Genomic DNA, 27,322 nt, shown 5'->3' on the forward strand with positions numbered 1-27,322 from the left:
ATACACCTGACACTATCATGGGACTGGAACTAGTTAAGAGACCACGCCCATTAAGGCACGGCCGCCTAGCAACAGCTTCCAATCGCCTCACTCTGTGACGGCTTCTAGTGCTGCTGCTGGGGGAACGCAATTAATGGTGCAACAACGTGAAAGAAACGAATATTACGCGATTATCCCATACATTAGGGCGGCCATCCCTCTCCGCTCAGTAGCGTACAAGCGCATTACCCGTCCTGTTACAACTCAAATACAGATTTATTGGCTATCCGCTCTGACATTGTATAGTGCGCATGTGCGATTGGTCATGGTTTGGGGAAGGATGTTATTGTATGTCTTCCTTCTTCAGCCATAGGTACTCGCTTTTCCTCATCCAGAAACGCTCTTAAAGGGGTGGTTCACCTTCAAATGAACTTTTAGCATGTCATAGAATGACCAGTTCTTCGCGTTCATTATTTATTTTTATAGTTTTTTTTAATTATTTGCCTTCTGACTCTTTCCAGCTTTAAAATGGGGGGCACTGACCCTCATCAAAAAACAGATGCTCTGCAAGGCTACAAATGTATTGCTTTTGCTACTTTTATTACTCATCTTTCTATTTAGGTCCTCTCCTATTCATACTCTAGTCACTTATTCAAATCAATGCATGGTTGCTAGGGTAATTTCGCCCCTTGCAAACTGGAGGCAACAGGGTGACGATCCATCGTGCGGCGCTCGATTTCTCCTCCCTGGCTATCTCCTATAGAAGGCGAGGAGGCGAAATCGAGCGCCGCACAATGGATCGTCGCCCTGTCACTTTTCTGAAGAGGAGCGCAAGAGGAGTATCAGTAAGTTATTTCTTAATAAAGACTTTGTGAAATTAAAGTTAAATGTTTCTAGGTGGGTTTTTTTTTCGTTATGCACAAACTAATTTTTTTAAAAAAAAAACATTTTTGTTACTGGTCCTTTAAGTCCTGGTGTGACATGAGTGGTGCAGAGCCTGTCTATCACAGAGCATACTCTATGACTAATCATGAACGAGATTAAGCTGGTGATACAACAAGAGATATGCAAAATGAATGATAATTTGTGCATATATGCTGCCCTGCTGATACTGACTGATGTATGTGTAACATGTACCATGCTTATCAGTCAGTTCAGGGATTAAGCAAGTTTGAAAATGTATCTGTTGATGCAGTTTCTACACTATCCTGTTCATAGCCCAGAGGGCAGTTTTAGCCCTAGTGAATTAACCTGTCTCATAAAGCTATCATAGTAAAGGAGAATATTTATTCTCTCATTTAAAGGCTGGAAGTGTGGTGAGTTCAATCACTGGTGGTATCTGGCCTGGCTGGCCATAGATGTGCAGATATAATATTCGTTTCATACAAAATAATAGTCCCGAGAATTTTTGTACCGAATGGCCATTTAGTCAATCCGTCAGGTTAGAAAAATTCTGTTGGATAATGATAATATCTCTGCCTGTTTTGCCTGTATTGCCTACCTGATGATATCCATAGGTAATCAGGACTGGAATTGCTGCAGGGCCACAAAGGCCCAGGTCTAGGGTGGCACCACCCAGCTGCACTTTGTAATTTTGCTCTTATGCGGAGCACTAGGGACTATGTGTCCCCGTGCTCCGGCTGTAGGTAAAAAGATTGTGCATGTGCACGTTCCAGGGGTCAACAGAGGACTCCAGGCGCCCCAAGAAGAAATCCGGCCCTTTGGTTGTCACTACTATTTCTGGGACATAACTTTCGTACTGTTGTTGTCTGTCAATTAATGGAACGTCTCTGATTTGTTGATTTATTATTTTTCCTACTTAAGCCTACAATTTAAATCTGAATGGTTGATAGATGAACGTTTTTCATACAAAGAATAACATTTGAATGTCTATGGCCATCTTTATTCTGTCACAACCAAGTGCATCTAGAGATGGTCTTTCTAGGAACAGTCTTCAATAACCAAGACTCTCTGTGGCTACACATTGACAAATACATATGTAGTGATTTTGATAAATCCCATTAAAGGCTTCATTTTAAAGGGATACTATCATAAGAAAACATGTTTTTTGTCAAAATGCATCAGTTAATAGTACTTTCCCCAGCAGAATTCTGCACTGAAATCCGTTTCCCAAAAGAGCAAATAGATTTTTGTATAATTAAGGCTTCATTTTAAAGGGATACTGTCATGGAAAAACGTGCTTTTTGTCAAAATGCATCAGTTAATAGTACTGCTCCAGCAGAATTCTGCACTGAAATCTGTTTCCAAAAGAGCAAACAGATTTTTGTATAATTAATTTTGAAATCTTACATGGGGCTAGACATATTGTCTGTTTCCCAGCTGCCCCAGTCATGTGACATGCTCTCATAAACTATCACTCCAACTGTATTGCAAGTTGGAGTGATATCACCCACCTCCCCTTCCCCCCAGCAGCATAACATCAGAATAATGGGAAGGTAACCAGATAGCAGCTCCTTAACACAAGATAACAGCTCCCTGATAGATCTAAGAACAACACTCAATAGTAAAAATCCAGGTCCCACTGAGACACATTAAATTTCATTGAGTAGGAGAAACAATAGTCTGCCAGAAAGCAGTTCCGTCCTAAAGTGCTGGCTCTTTCTGAAAGCACATGCCCAGACAAAATGATCTGAGATGGCTGCCTACACACCAATATTACAACTAAAAAAATATACTTGTTGGTTCAGTAATGAAATTTTATATTGTAGCCTGAATTATTTGCAGTGTAAACAGTTCAATTTAGAAATAAAAACTACAGATAAAAATCATGACAGAATCCTTGACAATCCTTATGGTAGCTCCAGAGTCCCAGAAATGAGATTAGCTAGATAATATAAAGACATATTGTGCACAGAGCTAAAAAAAATGCCTTCCCCTTTAAACAAATCAGGTTTGTTTGTTCATATATTACAATATAATATTACAATATATTTAAGATGACCATCTGATCCCTGGTCTGACTAGTCCTACACTCACTTAACTGATTCATTAATAACCTAAGTTAAAATTCTGAAATGATTGCCCTTTTCATTGGCAACAAGGGTCGGACTGGGCATTCGGGACACTGTGAAAAAACCTGGTTGGTCCCGGCTCTTTTGCGGGCGTGGATGGGAGAGGCGAGAAGACTTTGAGGCTGGGAGGCCCAGGGGATGGTGAGGAGGCCCTGAGGCTGCAGGCCCGGTTAGGGTTGTCACCTTGCCGGTATTTTACCAGCCTGGCTGCTAAAAATGATGCTTGATGCCAATATTATTAATAGGAAAAAAAAAATATAGGAAGGCCGGTATTTTTTTTCCCAGAAAAGGTGGCAACCCTAGGCCCAGTGGACCCTGGGCTAGAGTCCTGCAGCGGGTGGGGTTACCTGCAAAAACCTGCGGGTTGGGGGTAGAAGTTCCAGGTGCGGGTATAGACGTGGGTCGGCGGTTCTGCGGGTTGGGCCGCGGGTCTTCTCAATAGCGATTTTTACTCCTTTTTTCTGATCACGTCTACTTCCGATGATGTCATTTCCAGTTTGCAATGACAGCACTTCCTGATTCTTGATGGTCAGCGGGTCGCGGGTCCAGGTTGTGGATAAGGTACTTGCGGGTCGGGTAGCGGGTTCAAGCGGGTAAGAATTTGGGTTGCGGGTCCTGGTTGCGGATTGCAGGTTCGGGTCGGGGAAGGGGTGCAAAAAATGGACCCGCGCAGGACTCTACCCCTGGCCCGTCAGTTCGACATTGTTTGCAATAAAAACTGGGTTCACCGGATTGTAGCTGGGAATGCTGGGAGCTACAAGATGAAGCAGTCACGGCTACTATATAAACTATAGCAAAAATTTAATTGTGCTGACAACTAAATGAATTAGGAGGATTAGGAGGTGTCCACTGAGGATATGACCACACAAATACATACAGACAAGAGATTCTCTGTATTCACCCCTATGACATTATATAGGGTATTTAGTGCATGCAGAAAATAACACGTGTCCTGCTGACATGGAACATTCCCTACCTAATCCTTCTACTATATATAGTCACGGAAACAAATGCCCATTAGGAAGATAAGAACTTGCACGTAGTAACGTGAGGTGGCCGCTTCTATAGCTGCAGGTCAGTCTGACAATAAAAGTCGCCAGCTAAATTTGACAGTTTATATTGACGCCACGGAAGAAGTTCCACGTAGCCGGAACGCTGGATTAGCAGTTTGAATGGGAGGCGGTGCTGGGCGGGGCTTTACATTTACAGGAATGACGTAGGGGCGTTCCATGTCTCATTCTGAGCTTAGGATCAGTGGACTTATTCATAATAGCCTAATAGCCACGCCTCTCCCGGTATAACTCTGTATGCTACTTCCATGTCTGCCTGATGCCGGGAGGTTATCTGAAGCGGAGTGATTGGAAAGTTTTGCTGAGGTGAGTTCTGTCTGCAGAGCCAGGTATTAAGGTACAATCGGTGTTTGTATGGTTGTAACGCCACACTGAGCGGGAAGGAGATCATATTTAAATGGGAATGGGGTTTTATATGTGTAGCACATTCATAACAACCATAATAATGATCCTGAACAGAAGAGATAGTACTCTACTTAATCCATGCCTGTACGAGGTTGGTTGCTTTGTGTAGGAAATGACAGAGACAGAAAGAAAGCGGGGTGTGGGGTCCCGAGCAGAGGAGCATGGGTAGAGGGGGGTACCATTCTGCGGCAAACGTAGGGGAGCGAAGGGAGCTGCCACTTGGATCTGACCATTGGAAAGCTACATGGGGAATAGGCTCTGATTCATTGGTTTAGACTGTGGGGATTAGATTGACCCGTCACGGGAGTAGTTGGGATGGGTGCTGACGTGCTGTGATCAGAAGAGGAGATTCAGGTTGTCCCAGTACAGAAGGGAGTGGCAGTAACAAACCTTGTTGAGGGTAGATGTTTGACTCTTGCACCTGTTTTACCCCACCCACACATTAGCTTTTACTCACAGCCTTTCCTAAATGCCAGTGTCTGACATACATACGTGTCCTAAAGAAAGTGGTAGCCATGGATAAATACTAGAATTAGTGCTGCCTTTTAGTAAATTGTCCATTGTACTATAACAAGCAACGTTTCACCAACTAATTTTTCCTGGGGGGTTGAAGAAAAAAAAAATAGAATTTTTCTAGATTTCCCAATGCTACAAAATCCAAATCCGAGAATCCGCCATCTCAGACCTGCCGAGGTTGTATATAAATCAATGGGAGAGGTCTCTATCTTGTTTGGACATTTCTGTGGTCTGCTCTGAAATTAGCCCAAATATCTGACTATTAAGGGCAAAAATCCAAAAATTCGTGCTTTGCAGAAAAAAACGTACGATTTTGGAAAAAATTAAGAAAAAAACCCAGTATGATTTGAGTTTTCAGTCAATATTAACGATTTCTCCCCTGATCCAATTAAATCATACTTTAAAAATCATAAATAATTTAAGATCATGGATTTTAGACCTTTCTATTTTTTCACTTTCAAATGGTTATCCTTATTCTGCCCCTTCCTGGATTGCAGTTCTATTTAGTTACCACTGACCCAAGCAACTGAAAAACTTGATTTGCTGTAAGGCTTCACAATGATAAGTATTCTTAGTTTTATTGCATATTTGTATCCAGACCCGCTTACTATTCATCTTATATACATTGTAACCGTTGCTAGGATAATTAGGCTCTAGCTAGCTGTTAAAATGCCAAGCCTGACAGCCACACAACACAATATGTAAATGATTTAAAAAATGCTATAACAAAAATAAACACTAGTTGCACTTTGTCTCACAATAAATACCCTTGTTTATATTCTACTATTTTACTGTAGATTAACCCGTTGAAGTGTTTGCGTAAGGTCAAAAATTGGTGGCTGACCATCGTTGTGTGTATGGAACACCTATGGGATCGTTTTGATTTGAACATTCATTCTCAGAGCCACATTTAAATGCTCCCAAAGAAAAGCCTTGTTGGCACTCTGCTGCATTTTAGGAATACGTAGCTCTGTCTGCATAGCATTTATATTTGTAAGGTTTATGAATAAGTTAAACATTGGTGTTAAGTTAGCTCAAGGGTGGTGCTGGCAGCTCTGATATGTTTCCATATCGTGGGTCTCTTAACTTTGGCCACAGCAGGCTAGAATACAGTGCTCCTTTTGTGGAGTTACTGTGTCCTGAAGCATAGGTCAAACTGCCTGTTTCTTTTTTTTTCCATCAGTTGTCCAGACTTAATGTATTAGTACTAGGGATGCATGAATCCAGGGTTCGGGATTCCGCCTTTTGCAGTAGAATTCAGATTCGGCTCAATCCTTGCGCCTGGCCAAACTGAATCCTAACTTGCATATGTAAATAAGGGGTGGGTGGGGAAATAACGTGACTTTTCATTACAAAACAAGATTTTTTTTCCTTGTCTGCCCCTATTTTGTATATACAAATTAGGATTCAGTTCGGTATTCGACCAAATCTTTCACCGGGGATTCAAATAGTGGATTCGGTGCATCACTAATTAGTACATAAGCTTGAGATGACCTTTTGGGTAACAACTTTAATATTGCAATTTAGGGGAAGGGAGAACATTGATATAAAGGGTCAGCGTAAAGAAGAAAGGGAAAACTAAAATAAAATTAAGAGCAAAGAAAACTGCCTGTTTCTCAAAGGGGTAGTTCACTTTAAGTTAACTTGTAGTATGTTAGCAACTTTTTTTTTTATTATAGTTTTTGAATTATTTGCCTCCTGATTTGTTTCTAGATATATTATGGGGGTCAATGACCATCTAAAAACAAATGCTCTGTAAGGATACACATTTATAGTTAATGCTGGCTTTTACTAATTTGGACCCTAGCAACCAGATTGCTGAAATTGCAAACTGGAGAGCTGTTGAATAAACCACATATTAAAAAATGAAAAGCAACTGCAAATTGTCTCAGAATATCACTCTCTACATCGTACTAAAATTAAATTTAAAGGTGAACAACCCTTTTTATTCTAATCACACTGTACTGTGGTATCTTGATGCTGGATGCTGCTTACTGTATGTAACGTCTGAAACATTCCTTGTACAGCGTATCAGGATCATGAACGGAAAGGTGCTTGTAACGGGAGGTGGTGGATATATTGGCAGTCACTGTGTGCTAGAATTGCTGGAGGCTGGATACAGTCCTGTAGTCATCGATAACTTCCACAATGCTATCCGGGGTGAGTATTTCTGCCTTTTTGGAATGGGCTATCATCCAATAAACTGTATAATAATTTTCTGTAATACATGGATAGCACATTACTACAGGTATAGGACCTGTTATCCAGAATGTTTGGAACAAGATGTTTTCCAGATAAGGGACATTTCTGTAATTTGGATCTCCATATCTTAAGTCTACTAAAATAATTTAAATATTAATAAAACACAATAGGATTGTTCTACTTTCAATAAGAATTAATTGTATCTTAACCTGGATCAAGTGCAAGGTACTGTTTTAATAATACAGAGAAAAAGGAAATTAAAAAAAATATAATTAATTAATTAAAATGGAGTCTGTGGAAGATGGCCTTTCTGTAATTCGCAGCTTTCTGGATAACTGGTTTCGGGATAATGGATCCCATACCTGTAACTCCTATGAATTATATTTGTATAACTGGCTCATTTATCTGTAAAAACATGGTGATTATAAGGGATGCACAGAATCCTCTATTTGGGATTCCGCCGAATCCTTCGTGAAAGATTTAGCCGAATACTGAAATGAATTTAAATATGCAAATTAGGTTTGGGAATGGAAAAAGTGGGAAAAAATTGTTACTTCCTTGTTCTGTGACGAAAAGTCACATGCTTTCCCTTCCGGCCCTTAATTTGCAGATGCAAATTAGGATTCAGTTTGGCCAGACAAGCATTCCGTCAAATCCGATTCCTGCTGAAAAAGGCTGAATCCTGGTTTCGGTGCATCCCTACTGATTATACAAATATAATTTTAAAAGAAGTGCTCTCCTAATTCTTGTGGGCTTTTACAGTTTGGTTGTGGGGTAATTGTGTTTAGAGCAGCATGCTTGTGTAAAGGAGGCATGTCTCATCCTGTCATCCACCAACTGTTAGAAGGTTTACTTCCCACTGGAAAGAAACAAATTGCATTATTCAAAACTAAAATTGCTAGAAACCACAAGACATATATTTTAAGAAATTTGAGACACCATGATGAATATTACAAGGAGTTTAAAAGTCACTGGGTAGTTCTATGACCTGTATTAAGGTGCTCAACCTGTGTTTTATAAGATTGCAGAGCTCCTTGGTGACATTCAGTATCCATATGTTTTGCAGTATATCACGTCAATACGAGTTTATAATTGTACAAAGCCTTTATAATGATCTGCATATTTATTTGTAAGGTGCCAACAATATACCAGAGAGTTTGCATCGAGTGCATGATATTGTTGGGAAGACAACTGAATTTGAGGAGGTGGATATTTTAGACCGTGCTGCTTTGGACAAATTATTTAGCAAGGTACTAATGTCTTCACAGTATCCCATATGTACAAGTGGTGGAATGCATAATCAGGAGGTTTTGAATAATAGAGTGTCTTTAAATACCTCATTTTCACTTGTCCTTCAATATCTGTCTCTGGTCTTGTACCTCTAGCACAAATTCTCAGCAGTCCTACATTTTGCTGGACTGAAGGCAGTTGGGGAGTCCGTACAGAAACCACTGCTGTATTATAAGGTGAACCTGACTGGCACCATCCAGCTACTAGAGGTGAGTGCAACTGAGAGCTAATCTGCTTTGTTAAGAGGGTATGATTCCACTTGTACTATATGACAAAATACACAATATATACACATTTGAAATGACAAGGTTAACTTAATATCTGATGAGATGGCACTTAAATTTTCATATCTGATTTGCAGGTAATGAATTCTCATGGGGTGAAGAATATAGTATTCAGCAGTTCTGCTACAGTATATGGTGATCCCAATTATTTACCTATAGATGAAAGCCATCCTGTTGGAGGGTGTACCAACCCTTATGGGAAAACCAAGTATTTTATTGAGGAGATGATCAAGGACCAGTGCAAAGCTGAGGAGGTGAGTCCAGAAAGAAAAACATGCAGACGGTATGGGGTAGCTGGGAAGGAAATAAAGACTACAATTTCTATATCGAATTAAACATGGCTAGGCTGGGGGAGTAGTATGAATCTAAAGCAACACCAATACTATACATTAGTATGGTTTTTGTTTAAAATGTGCTGTAAACCATGTCATTATTGGTCTTGTATGGCATATTGCTGCTTCTAACAGCATTGATGACAAGGGAATAAGGATTGTTAATTAGTTAAGTTACAAGATTCTGACTCCGAGGCAAGGGGTTGATTTCTGGTGTTAAACAGGGTTAGGTTCCTGGTTGTGTAGTTAACTTTGGGAGCATGTCAAATTGGTCTTATTGGCACTTATTGGAAGTAGTATAATAATTATATTTTTCTTTTTCAAAACTAGGACTGGTGTGCCATTCTTCTGAGGTATTTTAACCCAATTGGAGCTCATGTTTCAGGAAGAATTGGAGAGGATCCCCAAGGAATACCAAACAACTTGATGCCATATGTTTCACAGGTCAGTTTAGCACAATGTAATTAGGAGGCAGACTGTGGAGAAACTAGGCTTGACACCCAGTACTATTTCACAGGCCTAGACATAAAAACAGCAGCTTTAACCAGGGCCTGTTGTTATGGCTCAGTTATTCACAGTAATGCCAGCAACCTCCCCGCCCAATTATCATCCAACCTAATTCCTGCTGATACCTCTGATCTGGCAACCTACCACCTTGACTCTGCAGATATTTTACTAAAAAAAAATAGTAAACCTATTTTCCCTTTCTCAACCTTGATCTCTAAAATAAGATGAAACCATATCAAGCTTCAAATCAACATGTTAGCCTCCATGTGTGTGAAGCCTTCGATTCCATAAGCCAGGATCTAGCAGAAATGTATCTTCATATTGTCTCGCTTGCCAGATCTCAGCAGGGCACTTGTTTGTCTTTTAGGTGGCAGTGGGACGACGAGAATTCCTGAATGTATTTGGGAATGATTACAACACACCAGATGGAACTGGTAAGAGTCAGATGAATACTCAGCCATTGGGATATACCAGTAGAACTGTAATTCTATACTAAAAAATGGGTTTGTTGGGGGTTGAGTAAGATTAACCACATTAGGACATGGCTATCGGTGTATACTGCTTCTTTATAACTGCGTTGCTTTAGGCTTGAGACCTGAATTTGTCTCCCCCCAGTTAGCTGGTTAACAAGCATGGAAGGGAGGCTCGGTGATATCGCTTCCTTTCTGCATAAGGCTTCCTCTATACGCATGTGGTAGGCAACACATGACAGGATTTCCTGTCCTTGTAAACTGACTGCCATTGGTATTGCACAAGAGACTTTCAAAACATTTACAAATAAAGTATCAACTGAGAGAGCCTGAATTGCATTACATACTGTATGTCTATTAGAAACATCACACAGATGATCTGCAGAAGTACTACTCGTGCTGCTCTATCATGCCATTTTCCATTACCCTCTTCCAGGTGTCCGTGATTATATACACATTGTAGATCTGGCTAAAGGGCACATTGCAGCTCTCAAAAAGTTAGAGACCTCCAGTGGCTGTAAGGTGAGTGCAGAGTCCTTCAAAAGTGATTTATTTTTTTTTAAATTGAATTTCAGGGTACATTGCTAAAATATCCTTTAACTGTAAAAAGTGTATAAAGCAGCTGAAAAATAAATTACATTCAAGGATGTAAAACACTAATGATTTTGTACTACCCTCATTGTGGGGCTTACCCTTTACATTTGTTTTCAAATTGTGCATAAAATCTCAACAGGGAGAAAATTACATTTTGTTAATTTTATAATATTTATATGAATGATTTTGTTACAGGTATACAACCTGGGAACTGGAACAGGCTATTCTGTTCTTGAGATGGTGAAAGCAATGGAAAAGGCTTCTGGGAAGAAGGTAATTAGGTTATTATTTCATTTCCACATTATTCCAATTAATGCCCTTCTGTAGAAAAATGTCTTTCATAGGGGAATTTATACTCTCTAATTTATTCTTATCTGCAGATACAACATAAAATAGCCCCAAGGAGAGAAGGTGACATTGCTACATGCTATGCAGATCCCGCACTGGCCAAAGCAGAGCTAGGCTGGAAAGCAGAGTATGGGCTAGACAGGATGTGTAAGCATTGCATTATAAATACATGTATTGTTTGAGAAGGGAAATAATGTTAGCTATGATGTGGATAATGGCTAAAGTGCAGTGGGGAAAAAAAGTAAAATATTTTCTAAAATATGTGTCAACATAAAGGTTTAAAAGCGATCCACTGTTAGGCTTAAGTAAGGGGGATCTTTACTTATACTGTGCTCAGAGGACTTTGGAGTGTAGAGGATGTTGCCTGCCACCGCCGCCATGTAGTAGCCTCATTATGGGGCATGCCCTCCACACAGTATTTGTCAGATGACGTGTAAAAATAAACCTTAGTGCAAGATGGGGAAAACTGATTTTTATACAGAATTACGGAATGGCTGTCTCCCATAGACTCCATTTTATCCAAATAATCAGATTTTTTAAAAAAAAAGATTACCTGTTTTCTCTGTAATAATAAAACAGTACCTTATACTTGATCCAAACTAAGATGTAATTAATCCTTATTAGAGGCAAACCCAACCTTTTGGCTTTATTTAATGTTTATATAATTATCTAATAGACTTAAGGTATGGAGATCCAAATTACGGAAAGATCCGTTATCAGGAAACCCCCAAGCATTCTGGATAAAAGGTCCCATACCAGTATTGTGTGAAATATTCCAAGCATTGTCATGTGTCTAGGGTGTTCTGATTGCCACACTTTTCTACCTGAGAACAGCAGCAGTCAAAAAATATTGTGAAATTGGCTTTGAACAGATCTGCAAGGGGGTATTAAACTTAAGCTGGCTGTTAAATGGCCTATTTTGGCTGTGGACTGGGCTACCCCTGACGAGTTTGGTATAGCTTATTAGCTAGTGTAAGGGGTCTTCATCATAAATTCCTTTTGGAATTCCTACTGGTGTGGATTGAAGATTTCCCATGATCTATTCCTCTTATGTTTTAGAAGACAGGATCCTGGTCCGTTAGAAATAAACCACAAAAATTGCACATTAATGTCAACAAATATAAAAGGGATAACTTTGTACTGTAGCCAGTCCCTTTTCTTTTAATTAAACAGTACCATTATTTTCACCATAAATGAGCAGCTTACTTAGCCAGTTATTTATTTCTTTTAAATCTCTTTCCAGGTGAAGATCTATGGCGCTGGCAGGCTCAAAATCCAACAGGTTTCAGCACTGAATCCTGATCATATTTGAAGGATGTTTTCTCCATATTCTTTTGGGTGTAGATAAGCCTTATTTATATTTTAGGTGAAAAAGAATAAAATGTATGGCACCATGTGCTTTTAAGATGGATTAAATTTATGAGAAGACCTTAGGTTCTCCTTTATCCTCTGTGTTTGTCAGTGCTGCAAGTATTTACCTTCAAACAATTAATTGAATGAGTTCTGCCAAACTTCGACTGTTGTTTAAAGATGTACCACATGGCCTATTTGTAATTGCCGTTATCCTCAGCAGCCTTATTGCATAATCATAAAATTTCCAACCTCCCATTATTTTGTATTCACGGTCCCACACCTACTAATAAGGAAATTCAAACATTACCAGCAACCTTCAGCTTCTTAAAGAAGTAAACAAAGTGTATCAATTGCATATATTTCAGAGGAATTAAATGTTTTATTAAATGCTAACCTCAAAGAAAAAAAAATGAATCTGCAGCTGTCTCAGTGTAAGGCTTTCCAAACTGCCAAAAAAGCTAATCTTTGCAAATCTTGCCACAGCCACCTGATTTGCAGTGGTTTAGTCTCCATTATTTAAACCAACTTCCTTAAAGTTAGTTTACAGATAAAGTGTAACTACTTGTGACTAAATAGTGCAGACAGAATGTTTTTTGTGCCAAATAAGGCTAAAGAAATACACCAAAAAGCAGAAATTGGTACTAGTGTGTTTAATAAACAGCTCAGCATCCAACAGCATTAAACTCTCCCTGTTTAGAACCAGATGAGACATGGGCACAAGGAATTCTATTTGCTTAAAATAGCATTCCCAAGAGAACATTTCACCCCTTTCTAGCCAGTTAACAACCTTTCATTGAACAGTTATATGTACCTCTATCACCTAATTGGAAATGTTTATAAAGTGGGAATGACGTACGCCTGCTTACTTACAAGGCAGTAATCTTTGAGAAGGGAAGACTCAGTAATATCTAAAGGCATTCCAGCATAATCACAGGAGACTGAGGATGAAACATTTTATCCTAAGAGTTGAAAAAATAGGCAGGCCAGTACCTGCCCAGCTACTGCTAACACATACTTTTGTGGTTTACAGATAACTTATATTGTGTAATTGCAGTAATCTATAATGCTGCCTTAAATATCAGGTACAGATTGTTCTCAATTTATTTCATATCTTACAAGCAGATAAGACATTTGGACCCTATTCAGATATGCCCCATTCCTATTTATTCACATATCTGTCAGACATAACTAGTGATTGGTCCATCTGAGCCCACACAAAGATATCCGATAGATCTGCACGGCTGTAGAAACTTCAGAAATATCTAGAATCTATTCTTTAAATCAAGCTCAGAACATAACTGCTCCAATAGCATAAAGTTTGTGTGCAGCAGGGACAGTTGGCTGTGGAAGAGTACCTAGACCATGTTACAGAAACCGTTGCTAAAGGCCTGAGCTCTGCTCTGCAGAGGACAGACTGTTTAAGGTACATTCACATACTGTATCTTTCAAAATACTCAGTTGCTCATCAGAGGTATATGATAGTTTTGTGATGTTACCAGTAGGAGACCCGTTACATCAGAAGGATGTGAAATGCAATACTAGGAGGATGTGTGAAGCAGCAGTGCTATAAACTCCTGCAGTGCACCAGAACCCATAGTAGAAATGCAGGAGTAGAATCCTCCTCTCAGTACCTTAAACAGCTACAGTCACAGCCGGCAGAAAAAGGAAAAAAAAAAAACTTATGTCACAAACCAGTGTGGGTGTGGATAAAAGGACAAGGAATGTTTTAGGTGAGAAAGAAACACTGAGGCGATGCTAAGTAACATTTTCCTGAAGCCAGTCACCAATGTGTTACACTCGTGGGAGAACTTTCTCCAAGAAATCTTTCACTGCCATCATTTCCTGCAAACAAAAAAACAAAACAAATTAAAGTGACCCTTTTTATGCAAGATGGAAAGCACAGGCATTTACAAAATCACAACACTAAGGAGGTTATTTACTAAAACTCATCACATCTTTTTATTTATTTTTTTCGGGTTATCTGAAAATCCTGAATTTTTTGGATTATCGGACAAAACTCAGCGCAGATTACAATATCTTCAAATTGTAAAAGGGACATCTGCTATTGACTTCTACATGACGTCAGCAGGTTTGAGATGGCGGATTTTCAGATTCTGACTTTTAGCAGCTTCAGGGTATAAAAAAGAATCTCTAAAAATGCAAGATCATTTTCTGCAGTGCATCTGACAATGGTGTCTAGACTCTGCATGTCAAGTGACATCTTGCATGTACTCGTAGGGGGTACAAAGTGTGAAAATATATCAGCTTGCACTTTTTCCTCACGTTGTACCCTGTCCCACCGTGTGCTAATGCCCCCCCCCACATATTTTAAAGCATGGATCCTCAACCTTTAGACCCGGTGCAACATTCAGAAGTAAAAGGAGTTGGGGAGCAACACTAGCATGAAAAATTATCCTGGGCTGCCAAATAAGGGCTGTGGTTGGCCATTTGGTAGCCCCCATGTGGATTGTCAACCTACATTGAGGCTCTGTTTGGCAGTGCACCTGGTTTTTATACAACTAAAACTTGCCTCCAAACCTGGAATTCAAAAATAATCACCTGCTTTGAAGGCCACTGAGAGCAACATCCAAGGGGTTGGAGAGCAACATGTTGCTCGCGAGCTACTGGTTGGGGATCACTGTAAGGGACAGCAACATGTTGCAGATGTTTTACTTTACTGTTGGACTCTCTCTTGAGAGCTTTAAGGTAGGCCAAAGGCCTGATTTGCTGGAGGATAATTATTCATTCTTTGCTCTGCCCCCAAAAACAATCCTCAGACAGTACTGTGATAAGCTGTTTAACTGGGCCACACAAATATCAATGGGCAATATTAGCAGCCAGAGTGTTCGTTTAGAAGGTGACATTAGTACATAATACTTTTTTAAGGGACACCAACATATATTTGAGTACAAATCTGGAAAATGTTACTAACCATTTAAAACAATAGTAGGAGTACACAGTTTACCTTTAAAAATAACTGGGCAAAATATGTCAGCTCACATGCTACATCAAAGACCCTCATTGTACACAATGCCTATTAGCAAGTTTGTATTGCATTTTAAACCATTAGTCCTCAGAGTGACTAGGGTTGCCACCTGGCCGGTGAAAATGATGGCTGTTCCCAATGTTATTAATAGGGAAAAAAGATAAATATATAGGAAGGCCGGTATTTTTTTTTCAGAAAAGGTGGCAACCCTAAGAGTGACTAATATTAAGACCATGTTGCACTTACCCTTAACTCAGGAGCTCTAGAGAGAGAGCAGGGAGCTTTTAAGCCCTGACTAATTAATTTATATCTGTAATTAGTTCCTTGTTCTAAAGGCTGAATGGCAGCTAGAAGCAATATTTGGTTACAATTTGTACATGAAACCACCAGTGCTCAATCTAACGCACATTTTGGAGTTGCCCAGTTGCTATAAACAATAAAACGCCATCATTTATACACAAAAAGAAAGAGAATGATTGACAGTGTGCAGTTTGCCTGGCGATATCTCTCTGTATTTAAAACAAGTGCCATGGATTATTCTGCTTTTTTATGTTGCTTTTATCAGTTAAGTATCTTAGCCTAAAGTCATGTAAAAATGGAACGCAGATGCAGTTGTTGCCCGAATAAGCACCAATATGCATAAGTGGGATATATAATCTGCTCAGGGCTATACCCACTAGTTATGACATAAAGCAATCCACAATTTCCAAAATCTTGAAACACCAAAATACCATGCAAGGCATAAAGCTTCAAAATGACTATTTTTGGGGAGAGGATTGGAATTGGTCCTTTTTTTTATAAAATGCATGGATCACATTCATATACTGTAGCTTGACAGGACTTTCTGCAATGTAAACAAAATATGAATGGTAGAACCACAGGGGTTTAGAGTTAAGAATCCCTGGGGAGTGTCTGCTTCCTACACCAGACTGGAACTTCTCTTCTTGCATTGTCCCAGTGTAGTTTTCCCTGAGCACCATGATGCTACATTTCCCCTATGCCACCTTTTGCAAGCGTATGTGCAGTATAGTTTCAATGTACGGAGAAGCAATTCTATGAACAAATGTAGAAAGCACTGGGCTGGTGAAGTAAAAGACTAAAATCACAGGGAGGGTAACTAATAACTTGACACCCACCAGTGATTCTACCTTTCATGGTCTTTTAATGATGTAGTACCCCTAAAGGGGAGGTGTCCTCTTTGTAGAACTGTCAGATAATCTAACATGTTTTCTAATTATTTGCCTATCATTCTGCTTTGCTCTAACCAGAAATACTGCTTTCAATTGCAATTACTTTTACCAGTAACTTTAAAACCATTAAACAGGACTAATTAAGAGATTCTGGAAAGCCGCTTACATTTACATTAGGAAAATGTTTAGCTTCAGATCGTTTATAAACATTACAAAGTCACAAAGAGTAAGAAATAAGAAAAAAAACAACTTACAATTGTTTACACACACTATTAATTTTAAGGTGGACACCCCTTTAACCTAATCAGCAACTTAAGTCGGGTAATATCCAGTAAGTAATCTTACTAGAAGGGAAGAGGGCTAAACTTCATTACAAAATAATATTTGCTTTCTGCTAGAAGTCCCTAGCAAAGAAGAAGTGCCTACCTCCTGATTGGTGTTATGCATGACTCCAGGATATGATTTGAACTGGACTTTCGAAGGGCTCAACACAGATTTCAGCTTCTCCGAGGTGAGGTTTCCAAAGCGAACAGGAATCATAGGGTCAGCCTCTCCGTGACATTGCAGAACAGAGATTTCCTTATTTACACCACTTGCGGCCTACAAGAAGAGATAATTTTGTGTGGCATATTATATAACAAGCATCCTATTGCTACCTAAGCTCCTATCTGAATTGTAGCATACAGATTGAGAAGAGCAAAGCAACGCCAGTCCAAAAAGCACAAGCCACTATGCTTTTCATTCGCCACTTTGGTGCTGTATTTAAATAATTAACATGGCCAGGTGAAATTTAGATTAAAATGTCTGTCTACAACAACAGATCAACATAAACTAATTTACCCAAACTTCTCGAAGTGCCCAATGTTCCATACCTGAGGGAACGTCTTGTGAAGAGGCAACCAACAGCTTAGTCCAATTACTCCAGCCAGTTTGTGTTGGCAGGTGAGGGCTGTGTACATAGAAAGAGCGCCTCCCTTAAAAAAAAAAAGCAGCAGTTATTAAAGAGAACACAGCATTATCAACAAACACATTAGGTTGAAACTGTACACGTTGCTTCAGAGAGAGAAAGCCTTTCATATACACATACAAACCACTTCTTTTGTGTCTCTCACACAGCTATACAATACCTGAGAGAAACCTCCCAAGACAATCCTATTGGCCGGGATTCCATTCTTGACTTCATGCTCAATTATAGTCTTAACTGAAAGAACACATAATTTCAGTGCAGTGATCTACAAACAATGACTAGGAGACATCAAATGTCAGCCCCTTACTGCTCTCTGCTGCCTTCTTGATTCCTGCCTCATCTTCTGGAGCATCAGGACTCAGACCCATCAGATCAAACCTTTACAAAGAAAGCGTGACAAACAATAAACATCAAAAAGCACCCACACAACACAAAGCTAATTTAAAAGGCATCTAGCGAGTGGAAACACTCACCATGCAGGCATCACCATCTTCATGTTCAGAGAGACTGGAATACGTGGCCTAGAGAGATCAAGATAAGTCAAACACAGTGTATATTAAGGGACTCCCTCATAGACATCATGCAAGAAGCACTAAGGTCTATTTCACACAGGAAAAATTCAATGGTGGCATATTTCAGCTGGAGAGATATCAGGTGCTTCTCTTTCGGCTAAAAAATATTGTTGGAGGATTTGTTCCCTATGCCATAAGGCTAAACTTTTGCACAGCAACAGCTTTAAGGATCACACCTAACATGCTAACCCAATCCATTTAAAATACAAAATTGTTAATGAGAAAGTACTGGCTTCAAATTAGTACAATCAATTGTACAAGAATAAAGCATTAAGACTCCTTACATACATAGGCCCACACATACAGATATAGTATAGAGCCCAAGTAAAGGAGGACATACACGCACACACATCTTATTATACAAAATTACATTTTGTACAATATTCAGTGCGTGTATGGCAGAAGACGCGCCGACCGATATCGGCAAAAGACTAGGATAGCAGTCGACTTGTCGACCGGCAAAGTCTGAAAATTTTAATTGGGCACCTTTAAAGGCGCCCGAACTTCAGCCAGGGTTTACTCCTGAATTGTCAGATAGAGGTAGAATGCTATTATTTCTACCTGTTTATCAGACAATTCAGCTCTTTAACATCTATAATGAAAATGAACAGGAAAGATCTTAATTGTTACGTATTTGGCCACCTTAAAGGAAAACTATACCCCTAAAAATGAACACTTAATATGATGTAAACTATCTGTTGCTTAAGTGGCATATTAAAGAATCTTACCAAACTGGAATATATATTTAAGTAAATATTGTCCTTTTACATCTCTTGCCTTGAGCCACCATTTCGTGATGGCCTGTGTGCTGCCTCAGAGATCACCTGACCAGAAATACTACAGCTCTAACTGTAACAGGAAGAGGTGTTGAAGCGAAAGACAGAACTCTGTCTGTTAATTGGCTCATGTGACCTAACATGTATGGTTTGTTTGAATGTTTGTGTGCACAGTGAATTGTACGATCCCAGGGGGCAGCCCTTATTTTTTAAAATGGCAGTTTTCTATTTATAATTACCCAATGTCACATACTACTAGAAAAGTATATTATTATGAAAATGGTTTATTTATATGAAGCAGGGTTTTACATATGAGCTGTTTTATGCAATATCTTTTTATAGAGAGACCTACATTGTTTGGGGGTATAGTTTTCCTTTAAGTCTGAGCACAGCATGGAAATGCCATAGAAAGCTAGAATGAAATACTCACGCATGTGGGCAAATATACTTCAAGTGTGGCAGTCTGATGGCTGACAGTGCCTCGGCCCAGCCATGTCTACAGAATAAAATAAACAAATACATGTATAGCTGTTCACTGCAACCAGTAGGAGGAATAACATCATGTGGCAGCAACTTTAAAACAGTCACTGTCATTAGCCAAGTAAGTTTTCTCTGAATAAGGCAGCTATTCAAACATATCAACAGGAATATCAGGTAATAATAGTGGTAGAGGCTAGAGGAATTTAATTAGCGATATTTTGAACCCAGGCTAACATATTGCACTCCATAACAGAAAGGCATATGTCTATGTTAAAAATTCAGTTGGTGGGTGACCTCCAAACCCCACAAAAACATATTAAACTGACACAGTAGTTTTGATTAGCTTTCACTACTCCTTAAGGAAGGTCAGCCTTTAAGTTAACTTTTAGTATATTACAGAATGGCCAAGTCTAAGTAACTTTTCAATTGGTGTTCATTATTTATTACTTATAGTTTTTTTTTTTAATTATTTGCCTCCAGACTTCCTGTCATTGACCTAGTCTAAAAATAAATGCTCTGTAAGGCTATACATTTGTTGCTATTGCTAATTTTTATTACTCAGGTTTCTTTTAGGCCCTCTCCTATTCATATTCAAGTCTCTCATTCAAACCAATGCATGGTTGCTAGGGTAATTTTGACTTTAGCAATCAGATTGCTGAAATTGCCAACTGGGGGGCGGCTGAATAAAAAGGTAAATAATGAAAACACCACAAATAATAAAAAATTAAAACCAATTGCAAATTGACTCAGAATATCACTCCCTACATCATACTAAAAAATAACGCAAAGATGAACAACCCCTTTAAGACTTTCTTCCTGATTCTCTCCAATGAACTGGCAAAGTTCACACACTTTATGGTAACAATATCAGAGATAGGCTGTCAAATGAAAAACCAGCAAGATAATGCTGTTATATATTATATTGCCTCTGTATACATATGATGCTTTGTTAAAGCATAAGTAACAATTTACGGGTTCGGTATGCATTTTAATATAATGTACATGTAATGTTACCCTGCAGTGGTAAACATTTTGCATTTGCTTCAAAAAGTTACATTACAATTCACATGAAGAGGCTGCTATGTAGCGATGAGATAGATATTCAGGTTCGGATTTGGCTCTTAGGTACAATTTACTTAACAAATAACAGACATACTGTGCAGAATACAAAGGATGCAAGTTTTTTTTGAACGTCATTCATAGGTCTCTATAGACCTATAGAATAAGGACCTCTACTGTATGTTGTTGTCAACAATCCAAACTCTAATTACAGGTGCTGGAGCAAAAGATACAAACTCAAAGGAGTTGTACACCTTTGAATTAACTTTTAGTATGATGTAGAGAGTGCTATTCTGAGACAATTTGAAATTGTTTATCATTTTTTATTATTTGTGGTTTTGAGTTATTTAGCTTTTTATTCAGCAGCTGTGCAGTTTGCAATTTCAGCTATCTGGTTGCTAGGGTCCATATTACCCTAGCAACCATGCATTTTTTGAATAAGAGACTGGAATATGAATAAGAGAGGGCCTGAAAAGAAAGATGAGTAATAAAAAGTAGCAATAACAATACATTTGTAGCCTTACAGAGCATTTATTTTCTAACAAGACCAGTGACCCCTATCTGAAAGATGGAAAGAGTCAGCAGAATAAGGCAAATAAATAAAAAAAATATATAGAAAATAAAAGACAAATTGAAAAGTTGCTTAGAATTGGCTATTCTATAACATATTAAAAGTTATCTTAAAGGTGAACCACGGTTAATCTCCTCCAAATGTTTTCCCACCAGTAATAATGTAAATTGCCAGTAGGAAAATATACAAGTCGCTTCGGCTTTCTGAATTTCCTAAAAGTTTCCTTGCAAGGCAGCTTTGGAAAGCCGAAGTGACTTGTATGTTTTCTCATTGGCTATAGGGAAAGCATTCAGAGGAGATAAATCGAGAGCCTTAAGTTTGTATCTGTTGCTCCAGCACCTATAAAAAGCATTTGGAGGTGATTAGTTGTCCATGCTAGAGGGGATTAATCAGGGGGGGCTACTAATATTCTCGTCTACCAGGGGAAGATTCCCCTTTACTACTATAATAGACCTTGAAAGATATCTAAAGATTTTTGACTAAAACGACTAAAGCACAGATAATAAAGAAACACATGCAATAAATTCCAGTTTAAAAAAAATGCACCACACCTAGAAACCACTGCAGAAAACAAAAACAATATACCAATGAAAGTCAGGGTAATGTGCACTGTAAGGTGGGACATGTACAGATTAAGTCAGTCAGACATGTACATGGCACCATGGGGAGAGTTATACATGGGTATGTTTAAATGGGTACACTATGATCTTAGGACCAAACTCACCCCGTGTCACCGAGTCCATGAAGAAAAATCACCTATTTATATATATATGTAAAAAGAAAACTTTACATTAGTGGGTTACACAGATGAGTGGACAATATATATCAGATTTGCAATAGAAATGTATCTGGTATTTAAGTATCATGCCCAAGAAAGCAGATGTGCACACTATGTAAGGGAATGCTTCTAAATTCTTTAACCTCCTCACAACCACAAATAATTAATGAAAGCTGCCATATGTCTTCCTAAAGAATGCCTTTGCCTAAATTACCAGGATAGCAACTATTTCGCTTATTACAGGTAAATGTCTGCTCTTGCAATTTCCCACAATTAAGCCAAATGAGATGTGCATGCAGCAGTAACAAGGTTAGTAAATGGCAAGGCATTTTTGGGGAGGTCTGTTGTCCATGGTAGCAATTTTTTAACATGGGCAGCAAATCTCCTGTGTGTCATTGCCCTAAGGGACCGTACTGCCAACACTGTTGAATTTATGTTCCACTTTGTTGTATGCCACATTCCATGTTTACTGGAAACACTGACTGTAAAGATCAAAAAGCCCAGCAGGGGATAGACTAAATCTCCCATCAACCCAGGAATATTGCATTCCACTTGGTAAGCTTCAAACATCTTCACTGCGGCAATCTGAAATTTATCGGAACCTATAAACACTGAGTTAATGAGTAAAACTGTGCAGCATGATGTATGATGTTGTCACGTGACTAGCTACTTCCTTTCTGTTTAAATGAAAGCAGCAGTCCTGTGAGTTTTGTTTTTTTTTTTACAAGAGATATATAAATGGGTGTTGCCTCATCAAACATAAAACATCTATGAATCCAAGTTGTTATAAAGAAATTCATGATCTCACTCACAATGTGTGACATCACTTCTCGCTTATAGGAAGAAAATACACACACGCACATTTGAATACAGCACACACCTATTTGTAACATTCACTAAATATTACTCGCTGCTTTAAGATTTAAGCTTAACCACCCCTTTGCTGTAGTGGTAAAAAAAGTCCCTGTGCCTTCTTGTTAGTGGATCCCTATGACTTGATGACTCAGATTCTGTCACAAAGCCATCGAGGATGTGTTTGTTTCGCTCTTTTTTTTTTTTTTACAGGAGGGAAGTAGATCCAGACACACAACACCCATAAAAATAATCCCTGCCTACACCCTTCTCCTAATACTTACTGCTATTATTATTCAGTGTATATATAACCCCTAAACTGTGTAAAACAAACAGATACTATCAGTTTTATAACATCAGCACAGATTGTGGTCAGTTTCTATAAAGTAGGGGTTGCTTATATTGTGCAATGCACAGGTTTAGGTGAGCCATGTGATAGAACTGGCATCACTAAACAGTATTTTATAAATATTATTGGTTATTTATGTTATCGCTACAGTAATTGGGTGATGGCTGCATTTCTGCTAACAAAACTCTTTTCACACACTCTCAGCAATCATTTTAGATGTGCTGAAACACATTTGGATATACGAAGTAAAATGGACATATTACACTTAAACCTTGCCTAAAAAGGACACACAAGCCCAGTGCATACAGAAGACCAGAAGTGTATCACAATGTAGAAGCTTCACTCTAAGGCTCTAGCTCTGACAATCTTCAGTCCAGGACTGCAATATCCTGGGTAGGGATACATTACTGAATAATAAACAGATATAAATACAAGTAATATATACTGCCCAATGAAAAGAATGAGCGGATTTTCTAGCTAGACACAGAAGAGGGGAGCTATGGAGATCTGCAGTGCTAACTGGCAAGTGCCCAAAGTGTGCAGATCCACAGCTGTCCGTCTAGCCCCACCTCCCCCGCACACTTTAGAGCCAGGATACCCCAATGCGGGACAAAGGTGGCGTCCTTCCTCCATCTACTACCTTAGAAACTATGCGGTGCTCCAGTCACTGCAGCGCCTCTTCCTACAGACGGAGGGTGCCAGCAGGAGGGCCACACGTTCTACATCTCTGATCTACAGCAGTAATCACACTGTGTATGCCCAGTAAATCCCTTAATCCCGTCCACCCTAGATACAGAGTAAAGTGTCTCACCGCCCCGGTCTCCCGTTCCCCCGCAGGTACGGTCACGGCATCGGTGAGTAGCGGTACAGACATGTTATTCCCGCACATACACCGGAGTGATGATACACACCGCCCCCGTGACCCCTGACCTGCCGGGCAGTAAAACAATGAGCTGCAGCAGCTCAGCGATTCTAACCCCGGCGCATATCACGTGACCGCATCTATTTCCCCTCTACGCCACCCACACACGCAAGGCTTCTGCTGTCCTATTTATGCCGCCATATGCAATGGGGCATTTCCTTACAAACACAAAATTACAATTTCTAAAAACGCATAGATTCCGTTCATTTACTTCCGTACTGTGATAAGGATTTTGGTTATTTCAAATCTATTACAGTAAACCAGTCAAACCCTGCGTGAAGCATCCACCCAAGGTAGTAAATTCTTAAGTCACACAATTATATTATCTTCGGAAGATGTGAGGAATTTTGCACACCTGGCGTTATCATTCTGACTTGAAATAAACTTAGTGCAGAGACACATGTTGATTCAGAGAGATTAGTGGATTAGCAATAAATCGCCTCTTCGTCAGGCGACTAATCTTCCCAAACTGCTTTCCCGCCGGTTAGAACCTAAATCGCCGGTAGGATGGCACTCTGTGCACTTCGTTTTCCGAAGTTGCCTCACGAGCAAACTTCGGAAGACGAAGCGCACCGAGTGCCATCCTGCCGGCGATTTAGGTTCTATATAATTCATGTGATTTGGTTGCATAATCACATTTACTTTACAGTGCTACCCAATATGTTGGCGCTATATAAATACATGTTAATAATAATAAAATAATAGCCGGCAGAAAGGTATTGTGGGGAGATTAGTCGCCCGAAGAGACGATTTGTCGCTGGGCGACTAATCTCCCCCAACTAGCATTGTAGAAAGTAATCCAGCAGCACACTGATTTTTGATGTGATAAGTGATATTATTTATTCAGTCCATATACATACAAGGTAAGGGCAACGTTTCGGACCCCACTGGGTCCTTTGTCAAGCCTAGTGATCAAATACAAACACAGTGTTTTATAGAGTGTATATTGGGAGTGGCCTGTGTCTCCTCCCCATCAATTGACATCAAAGTGAATCAGGTGAAACTTAAATACTTGTAAGTGTCCATTTAGAAAAAAGTCTTTTTGTATATGTCCATACATCTGTGCATTCAAAAATATAACAGTACTGTGGGATGGTCTAGTGTTACCTGAGATGCTTAGTGACTGCTGTTGCACATGGTACTCAGTTCTCCCTGAGATTCATATGCAGGTGTAGTAGTCTGCACTCAGTAAAATTTCCAGACCAATTAGTAACCTTGTGAAAAGAAGAAAAAAGAGCATATTAAAAACAGAACTATTAGAAAATGGAACACAATAGTTACAGCATTGTATGTATCCTACAACTTACTTAAACATAAACATTCCAGGGGTATAATCTTTATTCAAGCCTTGTGGCCATAATGTATCTAATTTATGTATCCAGTACATTTCTCTGTAATCTGTTTCCACCTCTTCTTGGCACGTCAATGGTCTCTATGACCTGAAATTTGAGTTGGCTTATAGAATGTTTGGCCTGGTGGAAATGGAAAGGCACCGGTAAAGTGGTAATTTCTTTGCGAATTGTGGACTTATGCTTTGAAATCCGATCACGGATTTTTTGAGTAGTCTCCCCTATGTAAATTAACCCACAAGGGCATTTTAATAAATAGATGACGAAGGATGATTCACAAGTGAAGTAGTGATCAATGGTAAATTGTTTGCCAGTATGTGGATGGTAAAAATGATTGCCTCTTGTGACTGAATTGCACTGAGTGCAATGTAGGCAGGGAAAAGTGCCGAATTTTGGGTGCTGTAAGAATCGTTGGAAACCCTTCTTTTGGGGGCCGATGTCTGCTTTCACCAATTGGTCCCTTATGTTTTTACCCCTCTGGTACGCTATTAATGGGGGTTGTTGAAATTGTGAAATGTTAGGAAGACAATTTTGAAGTAGGTGCCAGTGTCTTTTTACTATTTTGGATACATGTCTGCTTGCACTTGTATATTTACTGACGAAAACCATCCTATCGCCCTCTTTCTTGGTAGATTTGTCTGGGTGTAGAAGAAGTTTTCTGTCTATATCCTTGATCCTTCCTAACCCTTCTTTAAGTACCTTTGTGAAAAGCGATCTGTCATTTCTGCCAATCTGACATCACATATGTTTGTATCGCTTACAATTCGTTTAACCCTTGTGTACTGTGTTGTTGGTAGAGATTTCTTTAGGGAAGGTGGGTGAAAACTTTGAAAATGTAATAGGTTGTTCTTGTCTGTGTTCTTCCTATATAAATCTGATTCAAGTTTCACGCCCCGTCTGGTTAACTGTACATCCAGAAAGTTAAGGGTATCGGTATGGAAGTTGTGGGTGAACTTGAGTGTTATGTCTATATTATTCATGAAGTCCTTGAACAGTTCAAGGCTTTTAACATCTCCATCCCATAGGATTAGCAAATCGTCTATATAGCGTTTGTATAATAGACAGTGTTTTTGATACAATGTATTCGTATATACAAACTTCTCTTCAATGTAAGCCATATACAAGTTAGCATAGGTGGGGGCAACGTTACTACCCATGGCCGTCCCCCTTTGTTGAATGTAAAATTGGTCTCCAAAGAGAAAATAATTCTGATGTAAGACAAATTCTAATAGATCTATCAGAAAGTCCCTTTGTGATATACAGTGTTCTGTTTGTTCAAGGAAGTGTCTGATTGCCTTCAGACCTGACTCATGTGAGATGGCGGTGTATAAGCTTGTGACATCAAAGCTACACAGTAATATGTCATGATCTGGAAGGGTAATTGTGGCAATAATGTTCAATAAATGTGTAGTGTCCTTAACATAGGATTTGGTTGTTTGTACTATAGGTTGAAAGACTTTATCCAAAAATATGGCCAGTGGACTTAGAACAGAATCTGGAGCGTTTTTTATCTTCTATCTCCTTCCTATGGCGCTGGATGCTGTCTTCTGTGCGGGTCAGTAAATTCTTTAGTTCCCATGGCTGCAGAGTCTCTCTTAGCTTTTTTTCGAGTTCAGTCACGCGTGTGCGTGTCTCTGGGATGGAAGCTTGCAGGTATTCAATATTCAATAGTAGGATATCAAAGGAACATTTGTTGATAATCTGCTCCCCCCAACTAGCATTGTGTGACTCTACCCTTAGGGTGGTGGCACATGCTTAGTTTCAGGGAGATTAGTTGCCCAGCGACAAACTTCCTTTTCTTCGGGCGACTAATATCCCCAAAATGACTTCCGCCGGCTAGAATACGAATCACTGGCGGGATGGCAAGCAGATCGCTTCGGCTTTCCGAAGTCTCCTGAAGATTCCTCGTGAGGCAATCAGAGTGCCATCCCACCGGCGATTCACATTCTAGCCAAAGAGATGGCATTTCAGGGAGATAAGTCGTCCCAAACAAGAGTGCAGCGTGTGCCACCACCCTACACTGACCCTTCCCTAGAAATACCCAACCAATTTTGTGTTTGTCCATGGGTGCACTCATGAAATACAAGCA

The 27,322-nt window shown here is 39.3% G+C and overlaps 2 protein-coding genes across 2 annotated transcripts; one reads left to right on the forward strand and one right to left on the reverse strand.

Moving 5' to 3' along the window:
• The first annotated feature begins 4,360 nt into the window (after nucleotides 1–4,360).
• Nucleotides 4,361–12,792, forward strand: gale.L (UDP-galactose-4-epimerase L homeolog). Its single transcript, NM_001087433.1, is given in 11 exon segments — nucleotides 4,361–4,387; nucleotides 7,030–7,162; nucleotides 8,339–8,454; nucleotides 8,590–8,703; nucleotides 8,856–9,032; nucleotides 9,441–9,554; nucleotides 9,985–10,051; nucleotides 10,524–10,609; nucleotides 10,877–10,954; nucleotides 11,062–11,176; nucleotides 12,273–12,792. Coding segments are annotated over 10 exon segments (1,047 nt in total). The 5' UTR covers nucleotides 4,361–4,387; nucleotides 7,030–7,041; the 3' UTR covers nucleotides 12,332–12,792.
• Nucleotides 12,793–13,017: 225 nt separating this feature from the next.
• lypla2.L (lysophospholipase 2 L homeolog) lies at nucleotides 13,018–23,985 on the reverse strand. Its single transcript, XM_018246814.2, has 9 exons — nucleotides 23,774–23,985; nucleotides 21,708–21,739; nucleotides 19,304–19,369; nucleotides 17,999–18,046; nucleotides 17,833–17,903; nucleotides 17,686–17,759; nucleotides 17,431–17,532; nucleotides 16,985–17,158; nucleotides 13,018–14,224 (listed from the first exon to the last, which is right to left on the reverse strand). Exons 1-9 carry the CDS (start codon nucleotides 23,849–23,851, stop codon nucleotides 14,174–14,176), a joined length of 696 nt encoding a protein of 231 aa, XP_018102303.1. The 5' UTR covers nucleotides 23,852–23,985; the 3' UTR covers nucleotides 13,018–14,173.
• Nucleotides 23,986–27,322: the final 3,337 nt, after the last annotated feature.

The sequence above is a fragment of the Xenopus laevis genome, chromosome 2L (genome assembly GCF_017654675.1).
Source record: "Xenopus laevis strain J_2021 chromosome 2L, Xenopus_laevis_v10.1, whole genome shotgun sequence".
NCBI classification, from domain to species: domain Eukaryota; kingdom Metazoa; phylum Chordata; class Amphibia; order Anura; family Pipidae; genus Xenopus; species Xenopus laevis.

Excerpts from the sequence above, each read along its gene's own strand:
- lypla2.L (XM_018246814.2), bottom strand. The coding sequence starts at position 23,851 with ATGTGCGGGAATAACATGTCTGTACCGCTACTCACCGATGCCGTGACC. Across the intron at positions 18,047-19,303 it reads AAGTATATTTGCCCACATGC|GCCACGTATTCCAGTCTCTC; the intron begins GTGAGTATTTCA and ends TGATCTCTCTAG. Across the intron at positions 17,904-17,998 it reads AAGATGGTGATGCCTGCATG|GTTTGATCTGATGGGTCTGA; the intron begins GTGAGTGTTTCC and ends TTCTTTGTAAAG.